This window comes from Aythya marila (assembly GCF_965140915.1).
Source record: "Aythya marila genome assembly, chromosome: 5".
Lineage (NCBI taxonomy): Eukaryota > Metazoa > Chordata > Aves > Anseriformes > Anatidae > Aythya > Aythya marila.
This window is the reverse complement of record NC_139046.1, coordinates 64054528-64074428: the sequence shown is the minus strand read 5'-3', so window position 1 is coordinate 64074428 and position 19901 is coordinate 64054528. Positions and strand designations below refer to the sequence as shown.

At 38.7% G+C, this 19901-nt stretch overlaps 2 protein-coding genes across 18 annotated transcripts in view; both read right to left on the bottom strand.

Annotated features, from left to right (window-relative positions):
• The window catches only part of PARVA (parvin alpha), a 69494-nt gene extending 64750 nt beyond the window's left edge, over positions 1–4744 (bottom strand). The window contains exon 1 of the mRNA XM_082761708.1: positions 3706–4744. Coding sequence (XP_082617834.1) covers positions 3706–3841 — 136 coding nt within the window. The 5' untranslated portion in view covers positions 3842–4744. The remainder of the gene's footprint in view (positions 1–3705) is intronic.
• Positions 4745–9032: 4288 nt separating this feature from the next.
• The window catches only part of MICAL2 (microtubule associated monooxygenase, calponin and LIM domain containing 2), a 162070-nt gene continuing 151201 nt past the window's right edge, over positions 9033–19901 (bottom strand). For 13 of the 17 annotated variants that reach the window (XM_082760776.1, XM_082760762.1, XM_082760764.1 and 10 more), the window contains 4 exons: positions 19155–19248; positions 14307–14409; positions 13345–13418; positions 9033–12314 (listed from right to left, as the gene is read on the bottom strand). In XM_082760776.1, the coding sequence (XP_082616902.1) occupies positions 12130–12314; positions 13345–13418; positions 14307–14409; positions 19155–19248 (456 nt within the window). In that variant the 3' untranslated portion in view covers positions 9033–12129. Of the gene's footprint in view, positions 12315–13344; positions 13419–14306; positions 14410–18389; positions 18422–19154; positions 19249–19901 lie in introns of those variants that run through there. The other 4 variants (XM_082760779.1, XM_082760774.1, XM_082760769.1 and 1 more) reach the window with 2 other exon arrangements.

Sequence of the window (19901 nt, the reverse complement as noted above, 5' to 3'; positions counted from 1 at the left end):
TTAAAATTCTGCAGAATACTTCTTGTGTGCTAGGAAATAGATTTGATATTTAAGCACCCACAGCCAGATCAAGGCATGACCTCTTTGTTAGCAAGTCCCAAGGCATTTTAATCATAGATTCCAGAAAGACAAAATTTTTACTTTAAGTACCTTAAAAGCTCTAACACCCTATGCCTAGTCTTAATTTGCATGTTTAATTTGTTCAAATTTTGTATTATTATTTAAACCAAAGATTAAGAAATTGAAGAATACTATCAAGAAATAGTGAAGTCTACAGTATTTTTACACCGTTAACATACTTGTCCCTTGGGCACACAGAAAAACACAGACTACTGTGACCTCACATACCAAAATGAAATCAAAACAGAACATACAAAAGAAGAACTATCCTGAGTGGAAGCTAGAAGAAAATTCATTCCTTCTCCTGCCCATCAACGCCAAATAAACTAGGAAGAAGACCAGTAAAATTACTGAAATTGATGTCACATCAATTGGAAAATTGACTGAGCCCATACAATAAGCAGTAATTGCTCTCTACTCAATTCATGGGCCCAAGCTGTCTGTTTCCCATCTGCTCTCCTATGCAATTTAAGCAATTCTGAACTTTGCTCTCCATTCCTGAATGTATCACAGATTTATTATCATGTCAGGGGCCAATTCTTAAGATTCTCTACTAACGTAAGCTATTATAATGAGTGAAATTTTCTGCGCCTGCAATTGCCAAGCCAGGAAAATTCAGGGAGGACAATCACACATGACCTCACTGAACCTGTCATGTAAAATTCATAAGATAACATAACACACATCTCCACATCTAAAAAATTAGATCTTTCTGTTCTCTCCTTGCAATTGCACAAAGATATGCTTAATACACAACACAAACTACTATAAGGAGCTTACAAAAACTTGTAATTTGTGGTTGGTTCTGGCTAACACAGTGAGCTCCATCTCACACCTTACCTCCTGCTAGGTAAGGACTGGGATCCTTCAGAGGTACATACGATGTGGCTCAGTCTTTGAATGTTTTTCAGGAATGAAAGGGACCAGAATCTCACTATAAACTACAAACCATTTCTGCATACAACAGTTCAGCTATAAACAGGTCATCAAATATTGCAGTAGTATTTCAACAATTTTTCGTAAGACAAAAATCATTAAAATTCCAAACACAGTTAATCATTTGTAATTTTCATTACTTAAACAAAATTTAAATACTTTCTATAGTTGCAGCTGCTCACACTCCTACAGGAAAGACTAAGCTACAATGTTCTCATTCTTGAATTACAGCAGTGAAGATGAGATACTGTAAACGAAAGCCAAGCTAAGACCTTACAAGGCAAGATGATTTGAGCAAATGTAACCCCCAAATTTTAGATTTTATTAAATATTCTATAATGTTTAATTAAAATGCACTTTAATTTACATCTTAATGTACAACTAATGTCTGCTTACATCATCTGTGGTATCTCAAGTAGTGGTAGCTCAGGTTTTGGTCAACAACGTGTACTGCATTATCAAAGAATTTATTCTACTTGTCTAGAATATTCTCATCCCTTATATTGGTGAAATATTTATTGCTTCCAAGAACTTTGAAGTTCATAAGGAAATGCTTGCTATATAAAGAAATACTACTACAGAAAATCCTTTTTATATTGCATTATTAACTACTTTTGCTGCATTTGAAACTATGCAGACTTTATAGCCTGCATTACTCTTCACCATGTCACTTCAGATCTTAATGGATTTGATTCAGTGAAGCATTTCAGGCTCTATCTCTGTTGTTGCAAAACATAAAAAATATGGTTTTGACAGTGATTAAAAAGCCTGTTGATGGCACAAATGCAAAAACTATATACCTATCATATATCATCTACAACAATTAGCTATTTATATAGCACAGATAGTGCTAAAATGCATTAGTATACTCCTTACAACAGATAAAACATTTTTTCATTTTTTTCCAAATGTCTATGACTTTAACATTTTTTTAATACATTATGTGTGTTAACAGCTTAATAACCACATTTGTGCCTACGACCAAGACCTGCCTCTGTGGTGGGCAGTCACTAGAAAGTTCAATTAAAACAGGAAAACCAAAGAACGTAGTCTAGATCAACAAGCAATCTGACCTCCTATATGAAGTCCATGGTTTGACTTCAAAGGCACCCAAAGCCCTACAAACTGTGGCAGTACAACTTAGAATGGAACCCATGTGTGTCATAGCCTACAAGAAACAAGGGGTCTCATGAACAGCTTGCAAATCCGTTATTTAATTCTAGTGGAGGAAAAGTTAGGAAGCATGAAGAGGACAAGCTTCCCAGGAAGGATTCAAAGCCATGTGAATCTACTAAAAGCAAACAAAAAAAAAAAAAAAAAAAAAAAGGAAGATAGCATAGTATTGATCTTACTAGTACACGTATACATGTATATACATGTATATGTATATACATGTATATACATATACATGTATATGTATATACATGTATATGTCTCTAAAAATACCTACAATATGGCCTCAACACAGATTTTTTTCTATTTCAGTGCCACTAATATTATCAACACTAAAAAGATAACATAAGAAAGTGGACAACTAATGTAGTTTGCCACCATTTACCATTTTATCAACTTAGTCCATCCGCAAAAAAACAGAAAAAGCCAAATAATGTGAACAGTCATGCAAAATGCATCTCAGAGAGAAGACATGGTAGTTGCTGAGTAAGGGGCTGTACTGTCCAAAGAGGTATTATCCTTGTCTGTAGCATAGGTGCTGCTCTGAAATACTGTGCCTGAAGCAAGGATCTGTTGAGCATAACGCCTTTCTCATTTGCAAGCGTGGAACTTGCAAACTTAAATAACTGTTTAGAAGTGACTACTACTTTGGTATCTTATTTAAATTAACATCAGCTGTGAAAATGATGGATGAGTAACACTAAATTCCAATTCTCTGTCTCATGGGATTTTAAAGAGGCAGACTCAGAAGGGAGTGGAGATTAATTCACATGTATGGACAAATAACCAGACTAGTCACTCAGTTTTCTTCGGACCTCCATGATGGTAAGGCAGAGATTTTCAGCACAGCATAATAATAATAATCAGCCCTAATTTTAGCCTTTAAAGGAATGAGCACTATTACATTCTGCGTGTGTTATGCTGTTTTCAGAGCAGCATGTTAGAGCATGCTGTATGCCACCATAAACCAACGCCTTAGAAGTCACTGATGCTACACACATCAAGCTTTGCGCGTTTCTTGCACAACTCCTGGTGGGCTCCGAGGCGCGCAGCGTCCACGATCAGGTCAAGCCCAAGGCCCGCAGGCCCTGCAGGCCGCCGCGGCGGGGAAACGCTCCGCTCCGCTCCGCTCCTCCAGCCTGGGCAGCCCCGGCCGCTCTGCCCCGCGCTCCGAGCTGGGCGCTGCCGACGCTCGCTGGGACCGAGCCCCGCAGCCCCCCAGGCCCGCAGCGGGAGGGAGGGAGGGAGGCGTCTCCCGCGGCTCCCCTCCGGGACGCGCTGGCACCGGGACGCGGCCCCGGGGCCTCCGCCCGGTGGCGGCGGAGCCGGGGGCCCCAGCGCGCTCCTCCCTTCAGCGCCCTCCCCGAGTCGGCCCCTTCCTCCCGCTGCCCCGAGCCCTTTCCTCTCCCCGAGCCTCCTCCCCCCCACCCACCATTTTAAGGTAACTCCGAGGACACGCGCGCCCCTGATTTTTACCTTCTTTAGCTTTTTTCCTCCTCGCCAGCGTGCCGCCGAGCTTGCCCAGGAAGGAGTCATCTTTCTTTCGGGACGGGGGCGATTTCGGGGTGGGGGACTTAGGGGAAGAAGGGGACTTCTGGGGGGAAGTTGCCATGACGGCCGGGCCGGCGCTGGGGAATGAAGGAGACGGGTCCGAGGCCCCGATGCCGTGGAAGGCTGCTCCCGGCTCTGAACGGAAGCGGAATTATTTCAAGCATTTGAGGCAGCTCCTGCTTCGCTCTCCCACTCCTGCCCTGCCTCCCGCCCGCCCTCCCTCTCGCTCGCTCGGCGCCCGCCGGGGAGGGCCCGCTCCCCTCACACGGCCTCCGCCGGCACCTGCCTCAGCCCGACGGCCGCTCCCGCCCGAGGACCCTTGGCGCCCAACGGCCGCTCGCGCCCAGCGATGCCCCCCAGGCACCTCATTTTATCAGCCTTTTGGGGAGGGCCACTCCCGACAGTCCAAACTGTCCTCACACCACCTCGCAGACGGGTTAGTCACCACCTCAGGGTGCTCTGTCAAACGCACCCATGTATGTGACATCACAGGTGAAACCATGAGTTAGCATGGATGTCAGAAGTTTCCACACTGCTCCGAGAAGAACTCATGAAGGAATCAAGTGCCACCACATGGCTTTGTGCAACTTGAGGCTAATACATGCAGTTCAGTCTTGAGCACATGCTGCAAAGCAGCCTGGAGGTTACCACTACATCTGTCATCGGAGGAAGAAGACACGGTGATGTCCATTTCTACACAGAAAAACAACGACAACAACAAACAGTTGTAGTAAGACCATTAAAAAAGCAGTGGGAAAGAAAGATGACCTAGCACAATAGATTGGCTATACCAATCCTTTTATTTGCAGATGGGTAGCTTAAGAGAGAGGCATCTTTAAAACAGCTAATTTGCTCCAACTGGTAGCTAGTTCATGAGGCATCCAGGACTGGAACAGCATTAATGTCATCTGGATGCACTACTTTCACTTACCACTTAATCACTCGATTAACAATTCAGGCAAAAAGCCACACACACTTTATGCAAATATCTAGCTATCCATTAGGCATAATAAGTGAAATGAAATTAACGTGAGGATATTTCTAAATCAGTTAGTAATTGTTGTGTTTTTACAAGCTGGTAACATTGGTAAGCTGATGAGGAGTACACAACAATGAATATTTGTTGTATGCAGTTAGTATATGCCTTGGGGAAAAACTTTATTTGTCTTTACAGACATCAGTTAAAAGCAGGAATGAACCCAAGCCACTACACCACTCTCATGCTTCCTTGCATTTGCACTGGCTCAGAGCAACGACTGCATCTCTGGACTGTTGTCTCTAGGACACGCACTGAATTTCACACATTAGTACTACTCACATACTGCATGGATTAGGATATGAACAGTTTTGAACATTTTTCAAGAAAATAATATAATATGAATAAAAACATTTTTAAGAATATGTTAAAAGAAAAAGAAACCAACACGTCAAGTAATTTGTTAGATGCAGGTGAATCTGTCACATTTACAAATAGAGAAAAAAAACAACAACTGAATCTCCATTTGGACCCAAATGAATACACACAAATGTCAATATAGGGTTTTGTGGGCACAGCAGGAGAGAGAGCATTTTGGCAAGCATGCGTATGCTTGCTTTTGTACCACTAAATTTTGTGTTAAAGACAGAAAGAACAAACCAGACACACATGAATAGGAATGGGAGCTGGGCTGCACAGCAAAATCAGAATTCAACGTGCACTTGCCAGGTCTCACACAAAATAAATAAAAAGACCTAACATCTTCCTTTTACTGTTTCCTATTTCATTACTCTCAGCATATGTAAATTAGATGTCAAATGCAATACTACTTATTTAATAGCCCCATGAGCTATGGGTAAATGCTCATCACAAGGAGAAAGTACATTTCGAATCAAATTTAATGTTTAAAATCATCTCTATCAGATCTGGAAACATGGACACTGCGTGCCTTAAGTAATAATGCTAAGGAATCAGAAAAAGAGACAGACCTAAGTTTACCTTTTTTTTTTTTTTTTTAATGGGTTCCTTTCTGATTTTATTTGTAGTTCTCTTAGATGTAATATTGCAAGGTTTTTCTACTTATGATGATTCTACTTACGATGATTGTCTTTGAGGGCAGTTACAACATTTTTTTTTTCTGTATCTTATATTTAGAACTACATATGCTACTTTTTCTTTTGATCTGGAAATATATGTGGACATATAATCTTCATTTAATATTGCATTCAGCACAAAGGTTCTTATAGATATGCACAAAGTCTAACTTATGGCAGACATGGGAATGTTGATTTTAAATATCTGACTCATCTTTAAATAGTATTTTAACCACAAATAAAAGCTGCAGTAATATGAATTTAGTGGGGATTTTCATTTGGCTAGACTTTTGTTCTGCTTCCCATTTGACAGTTGGATACTTTCATAATCATGCTCTATGATCCCATGCACAGGACGCAACAGCATGAGGCTGCCATTCAGGCTGGCCCTGCTGTATCTGGCACATAGGAATCTGGAGCAGACCACAAGGGCTCTCACTGTGCTCCCTGTCAGCACCTTGTTCCTAAAGATGAGCCAGCCAGTAGCACATACTTATTGGCATGTATGTGATCAGGATACAATTAATTGTATCCAGACAATAAAAGAAGGCTAAATCGCTATACTTCAAATGCATTTTTATTCACCTGCATATCTGTCTATGCACACGTGTTTTTTATTTCTTTCACTGCAGGACTCAGAATGATCAGGAACAGAATCTTGTTTCTGACTGAGGTGGAAGAGATAGGATATATAATAAGTATACCCACGATGGGCAAGGTCGCTAGGGCAAGAAAAAGCACTGTGTCAGCTGAAAGGATATTATACAATCATCATCTGAGAAGGCTGTCTCACAGGAGAGAGGTCAGCACTGATGTTGTATGTGGTTTTTAAAAGTACTCTTTTTATTTTATTTTATTTTAAAATAATGAACACACAAGCCAAGCTGGTTAAGGCCATGCAGTAAATTGTTTGTTTGTCTTGGAGTTCAACATTTGTCTCCTAAGTGTACATTGTGTACGTCCGCACTAGCCTTTTAACTGCTTGGTCATTTTTGGTCATTTCAACAGTGGAAGTGGTATTTTCAAAAATGCTCTAGTGACCTAATGCTCTTCCTCTAATTGCTTACAGCCAAACTCTTCACTGACTTCAGGAAGAACAGAACTAGACCAAGGTCTACCCTTTTTATTTTTTTACATAGTAAAACACGGCTATCTACTGACCTGCCAATTCTACATAGTTAACTACTGAACATGCCCACCTTGGCCCTGCGTAATAGTTAACAGCATTTTAAAAGAGGCTGCTTAGAAGCATAACAAAGATAATGTACTATATACAACTATGGAGATTAATTATTTGTAAGGTTTCAAAGGAAATAAAGTGGTTTTGAAACTTAGTGAGATAAGAATATCATCCTGGCATTTAATACTTCTGGCAACCTGTGGTTCTGTCAATCAGTTACCTATAAATACAAGTCCAAGTTTATATGCACTTACACCTGACCTTGTTGAGACAGTTTTAGAAAAAATCGGTATCGAATTTTTCTTTATGAGCATCCCTTGTACCACACGCTTGTGCCTGTAATTTTGTACATCTGTTACACAAATATTCCAGCAAGAACATTGCTGGCATGCAGGACCACCACATCTCTTTCAGTAGTTGATTGGAACCAGCAGAAGAAACTACCTGGAAAAAATAAAATTTAAAAAAAAAAAAAAAGTTCATAAATTCTGGGGGCAAAAAGAAATCCAGTCAATATCCTATACATAAGGTATTTGCAAAGATGTAGGTTCATGAGATGCAGCTGCTGTGAAGACTAAGGGGATAGCACTCCCCAGCTAACATGATAAACCCATTGTGCTGGACTATGTAAATAACTGTATGATCCATGCAGTACTCAGCAGAGAAAGCCTTAGGCCTTCTTAACAGTAACAAAACTTTAAAAGATATACAGAATCTCCAATCTACTAAACCACATCCTGGTATGTGCTTAAGCAGAAAATAAAACAGTATTTCTCTCTGGAAAAAGACTGCTAAACTAAAGTGAAAATTTTATTAGAAATCACATAATCCTTAAGCTAAGAATCAAAGATTTCAAGGCACAGGTCCTCAAAGTTTGTTGTGTGGACCCAGAGAAAGCTGTCCAAATAGCCCAAAAATGTGAGGCATTTGTTTATCTTGAGAGCGACCAGATTGATCTTGAGGCAAATAATGGCTTACAAAATCATTTCCCTGAACTTCCTGTTCAATTGGCTTTCTTTAGACCTATGATCTTTTGAAGAGGGGACATAGGGAGATGAATAGCAGTAAATTCCTTTACTGAGGGCATTTCTACCCACTTCCTGCTCTGCGCCAGCAAGGCCCCCCCCCAACTGATGACCTGCTGACTATAAAGTCAATGTGTCTGTAAGGTTTTAAACACAGATAAAAGTTTCATGTATTATTTCCAATAACCCAGCAAGTAGGTAATTTCTGTGCAGTCCTGAGAACTTAGAAGTGGTATCATCAGAGAAGTCACTGCCATACCTGTCTGCCTCTCAGGCACACAGGATTGAAGGGAAAGGTTGCAACAAAAGAAGAAAAACCTCAGTTCAAATGTGCCAAAAATTACCTTGAGCTCTGAAGAGAAGCTGCCATCTGTCTGTCATCTGATGAGGAGAGAACTATCAATCAGTTCAGAGTCACTGAGCAGAGGACAACAGCGCAGGTGCCCATATAGGCTGAAATCTTGCCTATCTGCTTCTCTCATCTCAAGCAACACACTGTCTTGCTCTGTAAGGCTCTTCCACTGGCAGAAAGTAACAGAACAACAAGTCCTAACATAAGTAAAGTTAAGATTTAAGTTAAGATTTTGATCATCAATTCTCAGTGATCCAGTCAGGGACACTTTTCCTTCAAGTCTTCATAGGCTGTTATTGTTTGTATGTCATATCTTAAGAAATTATGTTCTTACACAGGAATTGACAACCTAAGGAAGTCATTGATCTTATGGATTTCACACCTCATGTGTTAAGAGTTGAATACTGTCTAGCTTCAGGGTGTCATTATTTCTAAACTATAGAACGCATCTGTGAACTGCAAGACAGTGTAATTTACTTACCAGTATATGAATTAAGGAACTGATACTTCTTACCAACAGATTTTTCTTAGACGCACATTATTACACTATAAATACCAAGGGAGGGAAATTACTATGGAAATGACTGGGACTTCAGAGAGAGAGACACAATTTTATTTCTTCAAATACAAAATTGCTCACATCTAGTCCATTTAGATATGGCCCATACGTTCCAGCACATCACATTATACCCAACAATGACAGTGCCAAGGACTGAAAAAAAAAAATCCGTAAATCCATTATATGTTAGTGAGTCAATTTACAGAAAAGATTGAGCAGCAAGAACACTCATAACCAAATACTCTTAAATACATTTGTAATAAAGTCAGCCATATTAAATTGACCTATGAACAGTGCACATAACTTTTCTTTTTCCTCCTCTACTCTCGCAATACATGAAGATCTTTAAATTGCAGGTGATTATTTATTTATTTATTTATTTATTTTTAAATCACCTGCATAGTTCATTTTTGGATCTAATCTTGTGAGGTACACAGTATCAGTCAGGATAATGGTAGCCCAACAGGTTTTTACATGCAGGAGCAGACACACAAGACTTGCAGTTGTGGGTGGAGTGTGTTATGGCACACAGAAAAGTATCTTTTTAGTAAATAATATTTTTGAGGTCCATAAAATGCTGATGGCTCTCAGCTCCTGTTGACTTTAATATTCTCAACTCTCAATGGCCAAACAAGGATCTGCTATAAGGTGAAGTCTCAGGGCCTGTCTACAATGTGGAGTGACCTGAACCTGGGCATTTGCAGCGTGGCACCTTACCTGGGCAAGAGGATCAGACTTTGGCAGAGTATCTGCCCCTCAGGACAAGATGCTTCATGTTCTTCTGAGGCTGCCCTTCCTCCCGCTCTTTGTACAGCAGCAAAAGGAGGATGAATGGGCTTTTCTGAGAGTAGCAGTAAGGTGAAAAAAACAATCCTTAATTGATATAACTGAGGGCTTCTGTGCTGAATTACCATCCTGTGCAAAGCACTAAGAAAAATGGTTGCTTTAAAACTTTAAAAAATTATGTTGAAAGTACTATGACTCTCAGTTTTCTACAGAGAACAACGATGGATGATCTAGACAGTATTAATCTACTGGACTACATGAGGCTTCTGGGAACAGTGATAAAATCCAGAAATTTTCTCCACAAAACTGGAAATGCCAGATGATTTCAACAGAGAAAATTTAAACATTTATTGCTGTCCTGCTTGCTTCTACTTTGTGTCAATCTTAAGTAATAGAGTTGGTTTAAAAAACCACTCACTGCAATCCATCTCAACAAAAAAATGTAAACTGAAGATCAAAGTATGCTCAGCATATGAATGACAGCAGGAAAAAAAAACACCAAACCGATAGTAATTTTGACATATATTCAGGGATTCTGCTATTTCTTTCCAAGATGAAATACAAATTATATTGCTAAGGTCCTATATGTTATATTGAAGGGTATCCCACTAAGATATTGCTGTTTAAATCTTAATTCATATTTTATACTAATAATTACCAAATTGATAAAGCTATCTAGTCTACTATGCAGGCCCTTACCTATAAATAACTGTTAGAAATACACTTTTATTTATGGAAATTGCAGACAACATCAAAACTAGAAAATATGTGACACTTATCCTCTTTAAACCGGCTAATAAATAAGTATAAATACATAAATATTGCAGAACACTAGTATGTTCCTTGCACCAATAGAGGTATATTGTAAATCTGTGGTGAATAGTAAATCTTGCTTTTAATTTTAAAAAGGATATTTTACATTTCTTACAATACAGAAAAAAAACATTCGTAAATTATTGTGGCAGGATTCAGTGTGTCCATTACCCTACAAGTAGCTACCAAGAGTTTTTTTTAGCCTTTTTTTTTTTTTTTTTTTTTTGGTAACAAGAATGCTTGTAGCTTTGGCTGCAAGACAGAAAACTCTTGCAAATAAGCACTGTTTTTGAAATAATGAGAACATCAAATCTTAGTCAAAGCATGAGGTAAAATGATATTCAAGAATAAACAGGCTTTCAGTTTCTCTTTGTTTTTTTTTTTTCCGGTTTGAAAATGTAGTGCATCATACATACCGTTGGGAATGTTAGCAATCTTAAATGGCACAATTATCTCAGATTTAAGAAAGTACTTAAAAGTATGCTGAATACTAATGAGAATTTCTGCACATCTGCTATACCAATGTCTGTGTGTACAATGCATGTACAAAAAAAGATAGCAGATACCTCCTTTAAGCAAAAAAATCTCCATATATACTTTTGAGCAGCAATATGAACGTAATTTAAGTATACTCACAACATTTTCTATTAAATGTTCCCATTACAAAACAATATTTTTGCAAATGTTTTGATAAATTATTCTAAGGGAGATTTGTAACTGCTACACTACTCATGACACCCTATGATAATATTTGTGATATATTTTATGAAACAACTGTAAAATCTACCCTATAGATGCTAATCAAGTCTGGGTTTTAAAATTATCATTCAGCAGATTTTAGAAAAGATCTTTATCTGTGCCATACAATAGCTATTTTGAGCCTATAACAGTTTTAAGGATAAGTCACCCATTTGATGATCCCTTACAAAATGCAGGGATTTAATATTGTTTCAACATCTTGTTCAAAAATACACAGTATTCTAAAACTTAGAAATACCTGGAAAATTAATTTCTGACATTGCATTTACAATAGCTTTAATGAGTGCTTATACATAGTTATTAGTCAAAAGACCCTTCCTCCACCAGAAATAAAAACTAATTATTTATTATTAAACAATTTTATACAAGAAACTTGCTTTTTGACCTTTAAATAGTTCATCATTGCTTGGCTGTGCCAAAATATCCCCCAAACCACATACAGAGTCAGACAAACAGATGGAAAGTAATGCCATCTCAAAAATACTGGATGATGTCATCATGTTTCTCAGGAACTCTATTCTCAGCATTAAAATAAAATTCCAAGAAAACATCAGAGCTCCGATTTCCCTTTTACAGACCATGACGCCCATCACACAGGTAAATCCAGTCCCATTCTTTATTCTTGTGACCCTTGAAGCTGACTGTGAATTGACTCACTCGGGTGTAAGCAAAGAAACTGCTTAAGATAACAAGATGACCTTTCCCAAATAAGCTGACTTCAAATTTGAATTCCCTCATATTTCACAAGATAGTACCTCTGTGATTATGAATATTGCTGAAATCATGTTTATTTACATATGGCTGTTTAAATCCCACTCAGCTGATAGCCTCTAGATAAGATAATACTTTCAAAGTGCTGATCTTCTGCTTTTTCTTTCACTCTCTGCTCCTCTAAGGCAGACACAAGTTTGTCCCTTTCTTCAACCGTTTTCATCATCTCAGTAAAAATTTCATCCTCCTCATTTAGATCCATCTCATCTTTAAGGGTGTCTAAAAGACCATAAAACAAGGGGTTAGAATCTAGATCACTATATTGTTATGCTTTGCATTTTAACTGTTGATGTGCAGCATGAATTAATATTAGTCATCAAGAAATGAAGACAATGGCAGTTAATATTTTCTATGTTTGTGTTCAGGGAAAATTTATCCTGCATTTGGGCCATTTAAGGTTGCCCATTAAGGCCCCTAAATTCTATATTAGGACTTTTAGCAAAGCTTAGGCTGTGGAATTAGTAGTAAGAGCACTACATATTTACAAAAACATTTATAAATGTTGCCTAAACATCACTCCATAATTAAAATGTTATATAGCAGAAAGCACTTTACTATATCAGGAAATAATCTATAAGGTAACAACATTTATGTTGGATTTTAAATTGAATTTCTAAAATTTTAAAAGCTCAGATGCAAAATGCAGAATCTAAGTAAATTTATAGTTTTTTGTTTGTTTGTTTGTTTTTCCCAGAAAAAAAATATTGAAAATAGCAGTAGTTTGCAATCCAGGTGGTTAGAACACAACAGGATATTTTGGCATATTCAGTGCTATGCATCTCCCCCCCCTTCTGCCTGCATTCCTACTCCCCACACTCCATTTTCAAATAGTGAATGAAAGGACAAACCCAAACTGTAATCCAAAGTACATAAAAATAGTTCCAAAATACTGCGGCAACTGGTAGCATCAGAGTTAACTGAATCTCTCTTGCATTATGTAGTTGAAGAAATCACTTCCTGTAGCTGCCCATCATCATGTTAGGTGGATGCTGCTGCAGGCACAGCACAATCAGGGGCATTAGGTGTGCTTCTGATCTAATCCAGTTTAAAAATTGGGCAGGTTAGCTCAGCTTTCTTCATTTCAAGTCAGGTGAAAAGATCTTACAAGTTGGATGTTGTTGGCTGAGCTGCACTCACAGAAGAGCACAGGAGGAAGAACATCAGCCCCTCTGCTCCTCAGAGCAAGGAGGGACTCACATGGACACAGTCTATGACTGCAGGCTGGAACATGCTCCCTGCTTTGACTTACCATCAACAGCCATCTTCTCTCTCAGCTTCTGTTCCAACCTGCTTTGGTGGTCTTCCAGTTCTAGTTCTTGGGCTCTGGATACAATAAAAAGCACATTAAATAGTATATATATATTTAGTAAAGACATACATATATTAGTATTATTTCAACCAAGACTTTGTGTATTGTTTATCCTCCTAATGGGCAGTAAAAGCTAAAAGCTTAGTTTCTGCACAGCAATGCCAGAACCACCAATACCACCTTTTGTATTATGTATTGGATTATGCTCTCTCTTACGTCACAACAGTTGGGGCTTTAACCAGCTGTGCCTTGTTGGTGGCACTCAGAACAAGATTCTGGACCCTCCCATAAACTAAGAGCCCTGCCAGAAGTGAGTAACGACTGCTGCAGCTCTATTCACCTTCCCACATTGACCAGAGATAGTGGAAAAAATATCTGGGAGTCACCAATGCCTATCTGCTGAACCTGTTTCAAACAAAGCACGGTGAGGCAACTACAACCAATGTTGTTTCCATCAACCACAAACAGTGGCACTTGAGACAACTCTTTACTGTCTTGGTGTATGTACTTTTTCATCTCTGTAGGAGAAAAGATCAAGGAATTCACTATGTCCAATTAAAACTGAGATAAGCTTGTCAGACTATTTTTCTTCCACAGGACAAAGTGCCCAAGTGTTCATTACACCTACATAATTAGACCCACACTACATAAAGGCAGAACACCTGTATGCTGTAGTTGTTTAGAGTATCCTATAGGATTGAAATAATTGAGCCACTGTGTGAGGGAAAGATGAGGAGGGCTCAGCTGAAAATCTGTGATCAAAGCAGACTGCAGCTACTGCGGATACATTTATTCTACAACAGTTTCAAACTCCATCACACAGAAGGGTGGGTAGATGTCATGTGAGTACAAGTTCTTGTCTCCCCTTTGCTTCTTTAGTACTAATGCTCATTCTTACTTACACAATCAAAAGCTCAGACTCGTAACGCATTAATTTATTCTTCTCCAGGACCAGCTCAAACCACTCATGTAGCATCTGAGTTTCATCTTGCGTACCTGAATCTGCTTAAAATAGGAGAGTTGAATATGCATTACTGAGTTTCCTTCCAATGCTTTTGCCACTTAAGGTCACTTTAAATAGTCCTCATTTATAACGCTAGGTGAGCTCAAATGCAGATTTTTTTTATTCTTTGTGCAACTAAAAACAGTAACATCAAACATAACACATAACATTCCTGTTTATGCTGTTATGCTGTATTTTATTGCAGTTAAAGATGCATTAGCTTTAAAAGCACTATTGCTTTGGAAGTTAGCTTTTTTTGTTGTTTCATATATATATAAATATATACTTTAAATATAGTCACTCACTTTTAGTTCTGCCTTTGATAACATAGTTTCTTTGTTGACAGTGGACTCCAAAACTATATTTAGAAATGGATATCCCACTAACACAGTCAGATTTGGGATGTACTTGCTGGCAGATATCAGCCTAATCCCTGCTTCCAGTGGGCGTCACATGCACAATCTAATCCAGTAGAGATGTTCATTCCTTTGCCAACTGGCCTCTAAATCTGTATTTGCTTTAATCGGCAGGAAAGGTTGTGGTACACAAAAAATCTATTATTCTAGGGTAGCTTTGGAACAACTGGGGTTAGGGCATCACTGGTAGACATTGTACAGATATATAATGAGATGGTTTCTCTCCCAAAAAGTTCACAGTCTGAGTCTATTTTGCTAAAGAGGATGAATTCCTCTTTCACCAGGTAAAGGCTTTTATTGCTCTAAAACAGAGCAATAAAGAACCCCTGGGTGTTTTTCAATGACACGTCAGAGGGTGTTAAAGGGTTTGCGCCCTTTCACATGACCCTCCCCAAACATCCTTGTTCAGGTCTGTCCCATATGCTTGCAGTGTTTGTTGCATCAACAGGATGTAGTTACTGGAGGAGATAGTGACTTCCCTACCTATATTAATCAAAAATGGATTATTGATTACATATTTCTCTACTTTTCTTTTGCAAACCTATCTGTGAATGTGTAAGTTCATTTTACCAGCTGTATCTCAATCAAGCCAGTCAAGAGAATATCTAAGCCCAATGATATTCATAAACAAGTTGAAGCTGTCCACCTTCCAAAGTGGACACAGTTACGGAGTTTTCTCGCAGTTTTTAACATGCAACTTACTTCATGCTTTCCATCTTTTTTTTTTTTTTTTTTTTTTTTTAAACAAAACAAAAGCACTCAGCCACCCTTCAATGTGACTCCAGTACTGATGCAGAATTACAATCAGGCACTGTCATCTCAGAGAGCCCAGGTCTCCTCATGCCAGCAATAGAATTGTGTAGGCCCCTGTGCCGAGGACAGGAGTCATGGTGGCTTGTACACTGTTTGGTGATTTCCCATTGGGATTTGCTTTTTTACTGTGAAACAGGATGGTAAAGCAGCAGGAGAGAAAAAAAGCAAAGAAATCTTGCTCTTATTTCTGAATGATTCCAATAAAGCTTGGCCGTAAGGGATGTGTTCCTAAAGGATCTTCCAGCTCAGCAAGTGGTGATAAAAACGTCTTCTCAAAGTGACTGCCAGAGCACATCTGGCTGGGACGTGTCAATGGTAGCTTGTCACAGATTCAGCACAGGGATATAGCGGTAGTATTCGGAGCCTTTGGTCTTCATGTGTCATCATCAGAAATTATCATCTGGAACTGATTGTCATAGAGTCATTAAAAATATTGCTATTGCAGGAATGTGTATGTCCTGCACATACAGAGATGACTATTCCCTGTTTGCTGTTTTCTTGATTAGGCAAAAATATATAATTTTTAAACATTTCCTCTTTACACTTTAAAACCTCTCTCTCTAACAACAGTGTATTGTAGCTTGACTGAGGTACACAAACAGAAATGTGCTTTGCAAAAACGTCACTCGGTGGAAGCCGAAATAAAAATAGCCTTTGTTTTCTTACTTGTTCATCTCACAAAACACCCCCCTAGTGTTCCCAGGGGCATTTTTCCTTGAGCTTTTCAAATGTTTCGTAATAACACTGTTAATAGTTGAGTCTGATGGACTGCTTTATGCCTTCCAAGGGCAAAACAAGCCACTGAAGCATTTGGCGTAAGGTAGTAAGACAAATATTTTTAAAATGTTAAAGGAAAAAACATTTGAGAGTCTGTTTTGTGAGCTATGCTGGCTTTTTGTTACAGCATTACTAAAGCAAAACTTTCCTTCTGGTTTGCCCAAATCTCTTGTAACCAAAATCCCACTTGAAAGTTCAATGCTCTAATTACATCATAGCCATTTCTATATTAATCGCTTCTGAGGGAAAGAGGCTGTAATGAGCTTTCACTGTCAAACTTTCATTCCACAGAGCAATACTATGCTGTCCCTATGTACAGCAGTTACACAGTAAGGGGGACCCTGAGAATTTGCACCGCCTTGGGAACTTCTAGACCTCATATTCCTTATTCATCGAAGTTGTCAGCTGATCTCTTTGGACTCTGTTAGAAGTTCTGGGAAACCCTGTTCACCTTCCAAAACACATACATGCACACACACATACATTTATTTTGTTTGCTCAACACAGAGTTTCTTCTTCACCACTATTCTTCATGATTTGTTTAGTCAACTGATAGGTTATGTCAGTTTCAGTGGAAAACATGTTAGGAGATTTTTATTTCTGTATCTTCCTGCAGGCAGATCATCTCTATAAGCCTCCACAAATGTCAATGTAAAACAAAGCAGTTGTACATTAATGATTTATTATTTGGTATTTAGAATCAAACTAAAGGGAGTAAGGGCCATGAAAAAATACTCATAGAACTGATATTCTTTTTTTTTTTTTTTTTTTTTTTTTTTTTTTTTTTTAATGCATGAATTGTTGTCACTACAATTAGAAGATCATCAAAGCCTCATTTTGCTCAACAGTCTTCATGGGAGTTGTTTCACACCCATGCATGTTCTCTTCTAATTCAGCTGAGGAGCTAATGAATAACTCCCCCTAACAAAGGGGCCATTCATCCCCTGCTTACAGAATTATTAGAGAGTTGCGCAAATGTCACTGAAGACTAGTGTTTGCAGACCTGTCTCTAAATTTGGTTATTCACAACCTTTCCAGCTCAATATTATTGCTGAACCGTGATCGTTTTCTAATTACCTTAATAATACCTATTAAACCACTTGAATTACATAAGCACAGACCTACTTAAATACAACTTAACCTAATAAACAGTGGTCATTCATTAAACAATAATGCCCATTATTTTTAAGAAGATTGAATGGAACATTATACTCACTGATTCTTGCATCATTACATGTGTGTTGTTACAAGCAACAAAGCACTCATGTTTTGTTTGGGAAACTTACAGAAACTTCATGCTTTTGCACCAGAAGAGTTATTGAGACACAGTAACATCCTATATTTCAGTAGCTGCCCTATTTGTAACTGGCCACCTACACGCAAACAATCAACAGGGAGAAAAAATAGTACTTTCACCTTAATGAGGGCAATCCAATTACTAAGGATGGGAAGAGAATGAGAAGCATCAATCTCTTGGCAGACAGCCTTCTTTAGGAAATGCGATTGTCAAAACAGTAAAACCAAGAAGTAGCTCTAGACCATTTATCCTGGTATTCTGCATCTATCCCATGAGCTAGAAATCTCTTGCCCCCCATATTTTTGATGTCTCCATAAACCACTCACCTGTAAAGAAAAAAGCTAAAACCTCAGTCTCTTTAGGACACTTTCTCATAGGTGGTAAAGTGGGTGTTATTTGATAAATTATGTTTTCATTTAAGGGAAAAAAGATAATGCTAGCTTTTAAAATAACATTTGAAATACATTACCACTATTAGTTATAGGAAATCTGTTAATAAACTTAGAAGGTTGCACAAACACTCTGTTGTTAAACTGGTTAGCTTGGTGTTAGAATAAGAGTGATAACTGCTAAGAAATATGGCATTAAAACAGTCAGCATGTAGAGATTTTGCTGGGTTGTCTAGCTAAGATGACAAGATCAGGTGCCAAAACATACCTATGTTTGCAGTGTTGTGCAACTGCCTGTCTCAAAAGCACAAGGTTCAGCTTTCTAAAGCAGAGGTAAATAAAGAGACATTTGCAATAGGTCTGTTGGCTCCCCAGAACCCTTTTGGCACAGAAACATACGCTCCTCTGAAGTCCCTCACACACACAGGCCTTTCCCTCACCCCCTTTGTCCTGTTCCATCCTCCTGCAGGAGGTCTCCCCAGCTTCACCCCACCAGCATTGGGAGGATGCTGTGGACCAGTGTGTTGGCACAGTTGGTTCAGGTGAGTGAAAGCTTTGTCCCAGTCTGCAGCCAGGACAACGTCCCTGCTCCATTCCACCCATCCAGGCAGTGGGACTGCAGGCTGCTATTGCTATATCATAGCCATTGCCCTCATCAGAGTAATGACATTTCACACACTGGGAGAAGTCATTAAGGACTCTGTTACCAGGCATGGTAACTGAAACACAGCTCCTGGGAACAGTATTGGTTCCCTCCCAAAGATGAAATTAAGCTCAATTTTTAAAAAATGGGGCGGGGGGGGGGGAGAGAAATGCAGATTCAGTAGCATGGCAACTACTTCAAAATACATGACAATCAACAGAATTTTATAATGTTCAGCCTAACGGTTCTTGAACTAACAGAGTTTGAGGAAAAGGGTAAACAAGGATTTTTGTCGTTCCAATCACTGTTTCATTTCAAATTTTGCACTAGCACTGAACTCTTTCTATGACAATGATAAAACTCCTCTTATTAAAAAACAAAAACCACTACCAACAAGAACTGTGTCATTTACCTGATTCTCCTCTGAGTTCTCTCTCCAGTTTAACACCAAAAATCTCCAGTGCTCTCTGTCTTTCCTCCAGTTCTTCTAGTTGCCGCTGGACTGCCTGAAAAATTATAAGGTTATAAAAGCTGCAGACATAGCTTAAAAATTCAGAGACAAAAGATGGCCTCAGTGGTTAGAGAAAGAGCTTGAAAAGGTCTCTGAGGAGTTAAGAGATCTGCAAACTCACTGATTGTATTAGACACATAAGCAATTTAATTATTCTACTAGGTATCTATCCACATTTTTGTGTGGATAAGATCTCCGGTACAAAAAGAACGTCAGTTCTGAACTCTAGTTTTCCCACTATTGAATGGGAGATGATGATACAATTTCTGTATCTTGCAAGGTGTGAAAACTGAACTCCTTACACATCCTCTGGATGTGTAAGGATCCTTTTAAGATGCTACAAGAATAAACCTCACATAAATATTCAAGGCTTACAGCTAGAAATCTTTGCTAGCTATTTTTTTTGCCCATGGTTTTTTGCTGTTTGTTTTGCTCTTATATTTCACAAGCTTTTGACACAGGCAGGAAAAGGTCCAGTAACTAAGAAGTGATAATCCAGTGGCACAGAAATGACATCTAGATTCAGTGACCCATTCCCTTTGGCATAAGATTTTTTTAGAAGTGCCTTATGGATAATGGGCATGAAATGCCTTTAGAAGATTGAATCATCAAGTAAGTGTAGATGCTCAGCAGTTTCCACTTCAGGCT